We start from the raw sequence: 13,200 nt of genomic DNA on the forward strand, positions 1-13,200 counted from the left end.
ATCCCCGATTGCACAATCCTAATGATGCCAAAATCATCTTTTTTAATTATCTCATGAGCACCGCGATCAAGCAGCCTGCAGCAGAAACAGCCAATCAGGGTGACTGAAGCTGTGTGTAAATAAGGCGCCCTGTTTGTGAGTTGCCAATTGAGTGCATAGGAATCGGATCAGCTGATATGGGCTGGGTTGGTGATAGCTGTGGTTGACCTCGAGGCCTGCCTGAACTAACGCAGAATGCTTGATACACTTCTGTTAACTCAGACAGTTAAGTCACAATTATAGCGTCCAATTGCATTAGAAACCTAAATAAAATATCATGATTATGTAAACAATATCATTTATGTAGTAAATGCAGCACAATCGTCAGATTTTTAAAAACATAGCCTACATGACAGACGTCAATACCTGCACCTCTCCGCGATTGGCTGCCACCAGGCGGTTTTCGGTTTGCAGATTAAAATAATGAATAAATAATAATAAAATAATAAACAGAAGTTATGGTTTTATTTACTCTTTGTTTGTCTTATTTAACAGCTGTTTATGATTTAAATGCTGATTTGGTTTAAGGACACAAGTAGAGACATGAGCAAATTCATTGATATTACCACACAGGCACTTCTTTGCTCTTTGAGTGAGTTTGTCATTGTCTTATCACTTTATTTATTGAAAACAGGTTGAGATCTTGTCATATCATAGACAGAGGTTGTGCTGTTCTGAGTTCAGCTCTGAGATTAAACCCGTCTCTGAGAGAGCTGGACCTGAGTGAGAATGTCATTAAAGAATTGGGAGTGAAGATCCTTTCAGATCTACTGGCAGATACTCAGTGTAAACTGGAGAAATTGGGGTGAGTATCACTTGCTTTATTTTATATATTTGTTTGAATGAAGAACAAATGAACCAGAAACTGGAGTGAGTTGAAGAATTAAGAGACTGTCTGTTTTAGATGGAATCAACAATTAGTTTCTTTACAGCTCGGGGTCGGCAACCTGTGGCACACATGCCAATATCAGCACACAGAGGGTTAATCACTGACACATGAGTAATAGTGAGAGAACTGTACTGTATTCATTTAGATATACATTTAGAGTTAATCTATTCTCATAGACACACAGCCTAACTTAACTTGTGAGCTATAAATACTATTTAGCGTTCTGGGTTCGAGAAAAGCGCAATATAAATAAACTGTATCGTCGTCATCATCATTAAAGTGTGTGAAATAACCTGTTAGTCAGCAGAAGCAAGCAGTTCCGAGAGTGATCCCAATCCTGGTCCTGGAGTTCCCTCAGCACAGTTTTGTCGTCTCATAAATCAAACACACCTGATCAACTCGTTAGTAAAGACTCAAAGGCCCCGGATGGGTGTGTCAGATTAGAGAAGCATAGACAGTGTGCAGTGTTAGGGGACCAGGATTGGGAAACACTGACAAACCCTTTGCACGACCGCTGCACATCATGAGCTGCTGAAAGTGACACAGATCAAGGTTGCAGAGCTGTACTTACAGTGGGAATCACACGCGTCTGTTTCGTTCAGTCACTCTGTGTGATTGAGTGAAGGACAGTGTGATCTGCGGTTTGAGATTTAGTTGATTTTTCTATTACAATTGAACCTTTAAAAATAGTTGTATACAATATATTTATATAATTATAAATGTATATGTGATATAAGGCAGGAAGAATTTTTGTGTCAAGTGATTTACTAGAAAAAACATAAATGGCGCTTAATGACAAAAAGGTTTCTGACCCCTAATTTCATGAAGTACATAAAGATTTATTCACATTGTTCATTATATCAAAGGAACAGGTCAACAGAGACAAAAGAGGTTTAATGAAGAGTAGATAAACTGTTTGTTTCAGGTGAACTTAATCCAACTTGCCTGGTTCTCATTATTGTAGATTACAGCCCAATAATTACTTGAATCTTGATTCTCACAGGACATTAACACATGCTTCTCTTCACACTCACAGGTTGAGATCTTGTCGTATCAGTGATTGAGGTTGTGCTGTTCTTAGTTCAGCTCTGAGATTAAACCTGTCTCATCTGAGAGATCTGGACCTGAGTAAGAATGACTTTAGATATTCAGGAGTAGATCATCTTTCAGATCTACTGAAACATCCTCAGTGTAAACTGGAGAAACAGAGGTGAGACTCATTGGCTTTATTTGTTTTAGTAAAGACTGGAAGAACTATCATTAGTTAAGGTATTAACTAACATGAATTAAAAATGAGCAATACATTTGTTACAGTGTTTGTTAATCTTTGTTAATAAAAATACAGCTGTTCATTGTTTGTTCATGTTAGTTCACTGGGCATTCACTAATGTTAACAAATACAACTTTTGATTTTAATAATGCATTAATACATTTTGAAATTAACATAGATTAATAAATGCTGTAGAAGTATTGTTCTTTATTAGTTCATGTTAACTAATCTATTTAACTAATGTTAACTAATGAAACCTTATTGTAAAGTGTTACCTTCTTCCTAATACTTTACTTCCTATATCAGTATTTAATGTGTTTTCTTCACAAACACAGGTTGAGATCTTGTGATCTTGTCAGTATCAAAAACATCTATAGTTCCAATATATTGATTTCAGCTCTGAGATCAAACCGGTCTCTGAGAGAGCTGGACCTGAGTGAGAGTAACATTAAAGATTCAGAAGTGAAGCAGTGTTCAGATCTACTGGCAGATCCTCAGTGTAAACTGGAGAAACTGGGGTGAGTGGTATTGGCTTTATTTGATATATTGGTTTTAGTAAAGTCTGGAAGTGTTACAACCATAGATATCCATATTAAAGGCTAGATGTCTCGTCCACGCTGCTGGCCAATGGAGGTCGACGTCCACACCTGGCGGCCATCTTGTCACAGTCAGCTTGCTCACTCGTAACATTGTGTTTTAATGGTGCATGTACGTTTTAAATAACCATAACTTGCTACATTTTCTACCGATTTTCAAACGGTTTGGTTTGTTATAAACGTCAGAGATCTAGATATGACACTGCATACTTATGAATTATAACCATGGACTTCCATATGAAAATAACATTGAACAGAACAGATAGGTGCAATGAATATACACACGCACAAGGTATTTATGTAATGTTAAATCAATATATAGGCTACTAAAACTCAGTGTACAGAATGGCAACATGAGATATATATATATATATATATACAGGTCCTTCTCAAAAAATTAGCATATTGTGATAAAGTTCATTATTATCCATAATGTAATGATAAAAAATTAACTTTCATATATTTTAGATTCATTGCACACCAACTGAAATATTTCAGGTCTTTTATTGTTTTAATACTGTGAATTTTGGCATACAGCTCATGAAAACCCAAAATTCCTGTCTCAAAAAATTAGCATATCATGAAAAGGGTCTCTAAACGAGCTATTAACCTAATCATCTGAATCAACTAATTAACTCTAAACACCTGCAAAAGATTCCTGAGGCTTTTAAAAACTCCCAGCCTGTTTCATTACTCAAAACCGCAATCATGGGTAAGACTGCCGACCTGACTGCTGTCCAGAAGGCCATCATTGACACCCTCAAGCAAGAGGGAAAGACACAGAAAGAAATTTCTGAACAAATAGGCTGTTCCCAGAGTGCTGTATCAAGGCACCTCAGTGGGAAGTCTGTGGGAAGGAAAAAGTGTGGCAAAAACCGCTGCACAACGAGAAGAGGTGACCGGACCCTGAGGAAGATTGTGGAGAAGGACCGATTCCAGACCTTGGGGACCTGCGGAAGCAGTGGACTGAGTCTGGAGTAGAAACATCCAGAGCCACCGTGCACAGGCGTGTGCAGGAAATGGGCTACAGGTGCCGCATTCCCCAGGTCAAGCCACTTTTGAATCAGAAACAGCGGCAGAAGCACCTGACCTGGGCTACAGAGAAGCAGCACTGGACTGTTGCTCAGTTTTGCATGTCATTCGGAAATCAAGGTGCCAGAGTCTGGAGGAAGACTGGGGAGAAGGAAATGCCAAAATGCCTGAAGTCCAGTGTCAAGTACCCACAGTCAGTGATGGTCTGGGGTGCCATGTCAGCTGCTGGTGTTGGTCCACTGTGTTTTATAAAGGGCAGGGTCAATGCAGCTAGCTATCATGAGATTTTGGTGCACTTCATGCTTCCATCTGCTGAAAAGCTTTATGGAGATGAAGATTTCATTTTTCAGCACGACCTGGCACCTGCTCACAGTGCCAAAACCACTGGTAAATGGTTTACTGACCATGGTATTACTGTGCTCAATTGGCCTGCCAACTCTCCTGACCTGAACCCCATAGAGAATCTGTGGGATATTGAGAAGAGAAAGTTGAGAGACGCAAGACCCAACACTCTGGATGAGCTTAAGGCCGCTATCGAAGCATCCTGGGCCTCCATAACACCTCAGCAGTGCCACAGGCTGATTGCCTCCATGCCACGCCGCTTTGAAGCAGTCATTTCTGCAAAAGGATTCCCGACCAAGTATTGACTATTGAGTGCATAACTGAACATAATTATTTGAAGGTTGACTTTTTTTTTTGTATTAAAAACACTTCTTTTATTGGTCGGATGAAATATGCTAATTTTTTGAGACAGGAATTTTGGGTTTTCATGAGCTGTATGCCAAAATCATCAGTATTAGAACAATAAAAGACCTGAAATATTTCAGTTGGTGTGCAATGAATCTGAAATATATGAAAGTTTAATTTTTATCATTACATTATGGAAAATAATGAACTTTATCACAATATGCTAATTTTTTGAGAAGGACCTGTATATATACTTGCCCAGTAAAAGGGCAAGCCCGGCAGTAAATCTGAGGCTACTGTCGGGTGGGATCTCCGCTGAGAAGACCTCAACAACATCTATGCTCCTGCCGCTAAGACTCAGGTGGTCAGCCCACACTCACGACTGTCGAGCACTACTGGACTCTGGGGCAGAAGGTAATTTCATGGACTACACATTTGCACTCAAGATTCAGGTTCCCCTTCTGCCTTTCACCACTACCATCCCAGTTCACGCTCTCAACGGCCAAGAGCTTCCCATCATTTTATTCACCACTGGACCCATCACACTCAGCGTATCTGGCAATCACACTGAAACCATATCCTTCTACATTCTAGACTCCCCCCTGGCACCCATTGTTTTAGGACACCCTTGGCTCATTGCACACAACCCCAAGATAGACTGGCAGCAGAAATCTGTATCAGAGTGGAGCAGTAAATGTCATGAGTACTGTCTTGTGTCTGCTTGTCCGTCTGTTTCTGTTTCTACGTTTCAGGAGGAAGCAGTGGTTTTGTCAAGCGTGCCCACGGAGTATCTAGACCTGAAGGAGGTGTTCAGTAAGTCTCGTGCTGCTTCCCTCCCTCCGCATCGTCCCTATGACTGTACTATAGAGTTACCGCCAGGTACGTCTCCGCCTAAGGGCAAGTTATATTCACTTTCTGTTCCAGAAAGAGAGGCTATGGAGAAATATATTTCTGATTCTCTAGCAGCGGGGTTCATCCGTCCCTCCTCTTCTCCAGCGGGGGCGGGGTTCTTTTTTGTGGGGAAGGAGGACGGATCCCTGCGACCTTGTATTGACTACCGGGGGCTGAACAGCATCACGGTAAAGAATACTTATCCTTTGCCGCTGATGTCTTCAGCCTTCGAGAGGTTGCGGGGAGCGTCCATCTTCACGAAATTGGATTTACGTAACGCTTATCATTTGGTCCGCATCAGGAGGGGGGATGAATGGAAGACTGCTTTTAATACCCCCAGGGGGCACCTTGAGTACTTGGTCATGCCTTTCGGCCTGTCCAACTCCACAGCAGTCTTCCAGGCACTTGTTAATGACGTGCTGCGAGATATGGTCGACCAGTTCATATATGTCTACTTGGACGACATATTGATTTTTTCTTCTTCTCTCCAGGAGCACGTGCAGCACGTTCGACGAATGCTTCAGAGGCTGCTAGAGAATGGGCTTTTTGTCAAGGCGGAGAAATGCGCTTTTCATGCGCAGTCCGTTCCTTTTTTAGGGTACATTGTGTCATCTGAGGGAATGCCTATGGATCCTGAGAAGTTTAAGGCTGTGGTGGATTGGCCAAGTCCAGATTCCCGTAAGGCCCTACAGAGGTTTCTGGGGTTCGCCAATTTTTACCGGCGGTTCGTTCGCAATTTCAGCCAACTAGCTTCGCCTCTGACCGCCTTGACCTCCCCCAGAACTGCGTTCAGGTGGTCAAACGCAGCTGAGGCTGCGCTTGCCAAACTGAAAGGCCGCTTTGTTTCAGCCCCCATCTTGGTTACCCCTGATCCATCACCTCAGTTCATGGTGGAGGTCGATGCGTCAGAGGTGGGGGTAGGTGCAGTGTTATCCCAACGTTCTCCTGCAGACGATAGAATGTATCGATGCGCGTTTTTGTCTCACCGTTTGTCCGCTGCCGAACGTAACTATGATATTGGTAATAGAGAGTTGTTGGCAATCAAGTTAGCATTGGAGGAATGGCGCCACTGGTTAGAAGGGTCGGGGATACCTTTTATCGTCTGGACCGACCATAAGAATCTGGAATACATTAGAACTGCTAAAAGATTAAACTCTAGGCAGGCTCGGTGGGCACTTTTTTTCGGACGTTTTGACTTTACTCTCTCGTACCGCCCGGGTTCTAAAAACATCAAACCCGATTCTTTATCGCGCATTTTTGACCGTTCCGATCGCCCGTCTACTCCCGAGTGCATTTTTCCAGAGACCTTAATTATCTCTATACTCACATGGGAGGTCAAATAGAAGGTCAAGACGGCCTTACAAGGGCTAACGCCTCCGGTAGGTTGTCCACAGAACTATTTCTGTTTAGAAAATATTTCTATTTATTTGTGCAAGAGAAATTACGGTCCGACGTCATTCAGTGGGGGCATTGTTCCAATGTGGCTTGTCATCCAGGAGTTAGTCGCACTACATCTTTAGTCAAGCAACGATTTTGGTGGCCACGCATGGCTCGCGATGTTCACAGTTTTGTTTTGGCTTGCTCAGTTTGTGCTTCTGGTAAGACTTCCAATCGACCCCCAGATGGGCTCCTTCAATCGCTGCCGGTCCCTTCGAGACCCCTGTCCCATATCGTACTAGATTTTGTCACCGCCCTCCCACCCTCTCCGGGTAACACGGTAGTTTTGACCATGCTGGACCGGTTCTCGAAGGCGGCCCACTTCATTCCCTTGCCCAAATTACCCTCAGCCAAGGAGACAGCGTTAACATTCGTTAACCACGTATTTCGCTTACATGGCCTCCCGACGGACTTGGTTTCCGACAGAGGACCCCAATTTGTGTCCAAATTTTGGCAAGAGTTTTGTAGATTACTGGGTGCGACTGTTAGTCTGTCATCAGGGTTTCACCCCCAGAGCAATGGTCAAACTGAGAGAGCCAACCAGGATTTGGAGAGAACGTTGCGATGTCTGGTCTCCAAGAATCCTTCCTCATGGAGCCAACAACTGTCAATGGTGGAGTACGCCCACAATTCGTTACCAGTGTCATCCAGGGGCCTATCTCCGTTTAAGTGTAGTCTATATTACCATCCACCAATTTTTCCTAGTTTGGAATCCGAAGTCACGGTCTCCTCCGCCCATGCTTTCGTCCAGAGGTGTCGTCGCACTTGGACTAGAGGCCGTGAGACTCTACTCCAAGTGGGAGCATTCACCAAGGCCAAGGCCGATCGCCACCGGTCTAGACCTCCCGTATACGTCGTCGGTTCCAAAGTGTGGCTTTCTACCAAGAACATTCCTCTCCGCTCCGTTTCTAATAAGCTTGCTCCCAAATTCATTGGCCCGTTCACTGTCACCAAGATCATGAGGCGGTGGCAGTCCGCCTCAATCTTCCTCCAGTGTACAGGAGAATCCATCCCGTTTTTCATGTATCCAAAATCAAACCCGTATTTCATTCTCGCATTAATCCGCCAGCCCCGGTTCCCCCACCGCCGCGACTCGTAGAAGGGGAACCCACTTTTTCGGTGAATCGTATTCTGGACTCAAGGCGGAGGGGACGCGGAGTCCAGTACTTAGTGGACTGGGAAGGTTACGGTCCGGAGGAGAGAAGTTGGGTGCCTGCTAGAGACATCCTGGATCACTCCTTTATTGATGATTACAATCAACAGGTAAGGGAGTCTGGGGACGTCAGGAGACGTTCCTAGGAGGGGGGGGGGGGGGGGGGGGGGTACTGGCACGATTCATGAATTCGCTGTTTTCTTCGTGTCTCGTGTAATTGTTGTTCTGTTTTTGTGAGTGTGTAGTGGGTGTTACCGCTCGTTCCATTCATCAGCGGACCAGCTGATCTCGTTCCCCACACCAGCTGCTGCCAATTCACTCACCTATATCAACTCATCTCACTCTCCTCCCTTTGTCAGATCGTTGGCTTGGTGTTCTCTGTGTTTGGTCATCGCGTGCCTGTCTGCAGTCCTGTTCTGGTTCGAGTTCCTGTTCGGCTTCTTCCATAGGCGGAGTTTGGGGGGGGCTGGGGGGGGCTAGGGGGGGCACTGCCCCCCCAGACCAAAGCCAATTAATGCCTGCCTTGTGCTTTGAAAAATAAATAAAAATGACTGAATTCATATTTTCTCATTTTATTTGTCTTTTCTTATCATTTTTGCAGGTATAATGAGTAAGTTAAGGCTAAATTATTTGTAATTACTGTATTGAAAAAGAAGCTAATTTTCTCACGACTGGCGGATCTCAAAGTATCGCGGTAGCTAAGTGAGTGGACTCTCGTTCTGTTCCCGCTTTAGTCAGATAAATAAACAAAATGGACATTCGTCGTTTTTTAATAAGCCCACTAGTGTGGAGTTTTCTAACTCTCGACACTTCAGCTATCAATTCCATTGCTGCTACTGACACAGCAATCGAGGCCGCATCTGAGAACAAAGCCAGCAGCACCGCTACCGTGTCAGCGGAGATACCGTTACCCGCGCAACCTGCCGCATCTGGATCTGGATACACTGACCTCGGTGAAAAAGATATTGGGCCGAAACAGCCCATACTTTCTTCTTTCCCTAAGCGCCTAATTGGAAATGTTAATCGTGCCTTCTCTACATTTTACTATCACAAGTTTCCATGGATGGAGTACTCAATTTCACTGGATTCCGTTTTTTGTTTTTGCTGTCGCCACTTTTCTTCAAATATTGCAAGATCAGCCGCAGACAAACTATTTACAAAAGTGGGAGCTCGGAACTGGAAAAAACTGTCAGAGAAGCTGACAAAACACGCTTCGTCACAGGTACATTTAAACAGCATGACGATGTGGGAGAGCTACAAACAGGCTGGTGAATCGGGATCTGTGGCAGCACAGCTGTCACACAGCCATCAAAGCACAGTAGAAAAAAACAGACAGTACCTCTACAAATCCGTTAATATTATAAAATTGCTTGCTAAATTAGGCCTCCCTTTCCGCGGACAGTATTTGTAATTTGTTTTCAAAATACGACCCTGATTTCGAATCCATGCAGTCCAAATATTTTAGCTGCACAAGCCGAGACTTTCAGAATGAAATAATTGCATTGTGTGCAGACCTCATTCGTGAAGAAATTTCCAAGAAAGTACACAAGACTGGTTTTCTTGCTGTTATTGCTGATGAAGCAAAGTCATCAAAGACTGAGAAACTTTCTGTTTGCATTAGATACACAGAGGGACTTCAGATCAAGGAGCGATTTATTTGCTTTGTTGACTGTTCCAGTTCTCGCGATGCTGCAGGGATTGTTTCTGGCATTAAAGAAGGATAGCAGTCGTGTGAGCTGAAGGACATTCCCATAATTAATCAGGCATATGATGGAGCCGCTGTAATGTCGGGGCATTTGAGTGGAGTTCAGCAACGGATCAGAGAGGAATTCCCCTTTGCTGTGTATGTGCATTGCATGGCACATAAACTAAATCTCGTACTCGTTGAATCATGCACAGTGAACAGAGACATTAAAACGTGTCTAAATGTCATTGACAAACTATACTCCTTGTTTGCAGAGCCAAGCAACCATTGCAGATTTCTCATGATGCAGAAAACACTGGCTCTTAAACCAAAAGAGCTAGTACAGCAAAGAGATACACGATGGGCTTGCAAATATAGGTGTGTTTATGCTGTCAAATCACAATATGCTACCATCACTCGCTGTTTGAAAGAGATGGAAGAAGAGGGAGAAAAGGGTGTCTGTGGATGCAAGTGGGTTGTATAATCACATGACAAGTTTCCGATTCATGACGTCCTTAATTGTTCTCGAGGAAGTTCTCAGAGTTGTACATGCAACACACAAACGTCTGCAAGGTGCAAGTACAACCATGGCTGATGCGGCCTCAGCAGTCAATAGTCTGATAACACATCTCCAGCGCTGCAGAGAGGAGAGTTCCTGGGAGGCAATGTGGAAGCAGGTGAAAACGTTTTGTGAAGATGTCGCTAGTTTTTGTGCAGAGAGTGCCCCCCAAACTGCAGGAAAACGAAAAAGAACTTCGTGACAACCTCCCGGGCTTTCGCAGTACTTGGTACCAACCACACTTGGACAGCGTGATGAAAATGAGATGCAATGTAGATCAGAATCACAGACATTTAAATGTAATTTGTATCTCCCTGTTTTAGACACTATGCTGGCTGAATTGGACAGGCGATTTTCCACTGAAGCAATGGCCCTGAGTGTGGCATGTGATGCTGTATTAAATTGTGACAAGAACGGCATCGGTCCTTTACTAAGCATGTATGCGAGCAAGCTTTAAGATTCACCCTCAGCTTGTGGCAGCTGAAATGGATCTTGTGAAATGTGCAATCGCATCGCCGATCACCCTAATAAAACTTCAAGATGAAGTACGGAAGGATAGATATCCAAACTTTTACCGTCTGCTGCAGCTTGCACTCACACTCCCAGTTGCCTCTGCTACGTCAGAAAGAAGTTTCTCAGTTATGAGAAGAATCAGAAACTGGCTCCGATCTGCAATGGCTCAGGACAGATTCTCGAATCTTTCCCTACTGCATATAGAGAACGACTTGACTGCAAATTTATCAGAAGAAAACATAGTGGACATCTATGCAACACGGAAAAAGAGGCGGCTTCTTCTGCATTAGGTAAGATATGTTTTTTAACGCTATTCTTAGTATAGCACTCCTTGTTCATTGTAAATGTATTTTAAATGTAAATGGTATGATATATAGGCTACATTTTAAATATGGTAGCCCATATAAAAAAAATCTGAGCTCGCGGTCTGCCGGTAGGTGCCCCCCACGCACAAAAGTGAAACTCCGCCTATGGCGTCTTCGTGGTTTTCGTCTCGTCTGGATGTTCACCTGCACTGGATTCACCACCATCACTCTGCACCAGCACGCTGACCATCGAGTCCCGGCGCCACAAGCCCACCCGTGTTCCTGTACTGTTGTGTCTTCTGACCATTTAATAAAAGAGTTACTTGCATCTTTGCTTCCGCCTAGTGATTGTGACAATTACAGATTCAGGAATAAAGCAGCTTTCAGATCTACTGAAACATCCACAGTGTAAACTGGAGAAACTGGAGTGAGTTTCACTGGCTTTATTTCATATGTGTTTCAGTAAAGACTGGAAGTACTATAATCTTTAGTTATAGTAGTTTTCCCCATACATTTTTCTAGACATCAGTATTTAATGTGTTTTCTTCACACTCACAGGTTGAGATCTTGTTATATCAGTAACCGAGGTTGTGCTGATCTGAGTTCAGCTCTGAGATCAAACCCGTCTCATCTGAGAGAGCTGGACCTGAGTGAGAATGACATTAGAGATTCAGGAATAAAGCAGCTTTCAGATCTACTAGAGGATCCTCGGTGTAAACTGGAGAAATTGGGGTATGTTTCTAATTCTGGCATTGTAAATCCATGCATGTTGTGAGACATTATTCACCACACAGACTCTTTTCTTCATGATTGTCTCTGATTTTCTGTATCTGCGCTGTTCTGAGATCAGCTCTGAGATTCAGTCCCCCCTTTACCAGCATTTACAGTGAATTTATGATAAAGTGTTCTATAAGGTGTAGATGACCAATAATTAACCCTACAAAAGTCACATCATACCTAAATTGTGATTTAAAGCTGCACTACTAAAGCTTGGTTAAAAAAAAATATTAAGCAAGATCCTAAAAATCATATGCTTTTATATGTGTTTGTATTTGTGTTAGTGTAAAATATAAAAATGCAACCGAAATGAGCTAAAAGCATTATATATATATATATATATATATATATATATATATATATATATATATATATATATATATATACACATTACATTATATTACACTATTAAATTATATTAATGTCCTCAGAAATGCTGCATGGGCCTACATCAGTATTAGATTATTCAAATGAACAGTGCTAAAGACCTAAGATCATGGGTGTGATTCCCACTGAACACACATACATAATAAATGTGCTTGTTGATTGTTTTACATTAGTGTCCATATTCATACGTTTAAAGTAAATGTTGTAATAAAGTATAATACAGTGATAAATATAAACAGGACTGAACATGTATAATATGTATCTATTTAATAGCAAATGGGAAGAAATAAACCACATAGACAGACTTGCTTGGATACTCTAATAGTTGATAAGGACTCGTTAATGTAATAACTGTACATCTTTATGTCTTTGTGTGATTGTCTGATGATCTGATTCTCACTGTATTCTGACTGAAAGGGTTCATCTGTTTCTCAGGCACACTAACAGGTTGAGATCTTGTCATATCAGTGACAGAGGTTGTGCTGTTCTGAGTTCAGCTCTGAGATCAAACCCGTCTCTGAGATAGATGGACCTGAGTGAGAATTACTTTAGAGACTCAGGAGTGAAGCAACTGGAGTATCCTCAGTGTAAACTGGGTAAACTGGAGTGAGTGGCATTATTCTGCTGCTGTGTGGTTGTTTAAAAAAAATGGATGTCAAAAATAGATTTTTTTTCATGAAAAACAAGTGAAACTATACATCTGTCAGTCTCTGTATATATAGTCTAATGCTTGATTTGTGTTCTACATGGAAAAAAAATCCTTTTAAATGTTTGAGGTTTATTTTTTTGTTCACAGTATTAACAGACACATGTTAAATATAAAACAATTGGGATTATCTAGCTCATTTTACCAGCAGTGCTTGTTTAGTTTTTTTTTATCCCTCTCTCAGCCTAATTTTACTATGCTGTGCTCATCCGATTTGATGTTTCATATTTACAGCTCTCATCCACAATTCTAAAAACTAAATTATACAGTATATA

At 42.3% G+C, this 13,200-nt stretch overlaps 1 protein-coding gene across 1 annotated transcript in view; it reads left to right on the top strand.

The window, feature by feature from the left end:
* LOC143705368 (NACHT, LRR and PYD domains-containing protein 12-like) overlaps window positions 1–12,920 on the top strand; it is a 189,901-nt gene extending 176,981 nt beyond the window's left edge. The window contains exons 7-8 of the mRNA XM_077197483.1: window positions 703–844; window positions 12,667–12,920. Coding sequence (XP_077053598.1) covers window positions 703–844; window positions 12,667–12,745 — 221 coding nt within the window. The 3' untranslated portion in view covers window positions 12,746–12,920. The remainder of the gene's footprint in view (window positions 1–702; window positions 845–12,666) is intronic.
* The last annotated feature ends 280 nt before the right edge of the window (window positions 12,921–13,200 follow it).

Source organism: Siphateles boraxobius, unplaced genomic scaffold (genome assembly GCF_051911475.1).
Source record: "Siphateles boraxobius isolate OS27281-9 unplaced genomic scaffold, OSU_SipBor_1 110, whole genome shotgun sequence".
Taxonomy (NCBI): domain Eukaryota; kingdom Metazoa; phylum Chordata; class Actinopteri; order Cypriniformes; family Leuciscidae; genus Siphateles; species Siphateles boraxobius.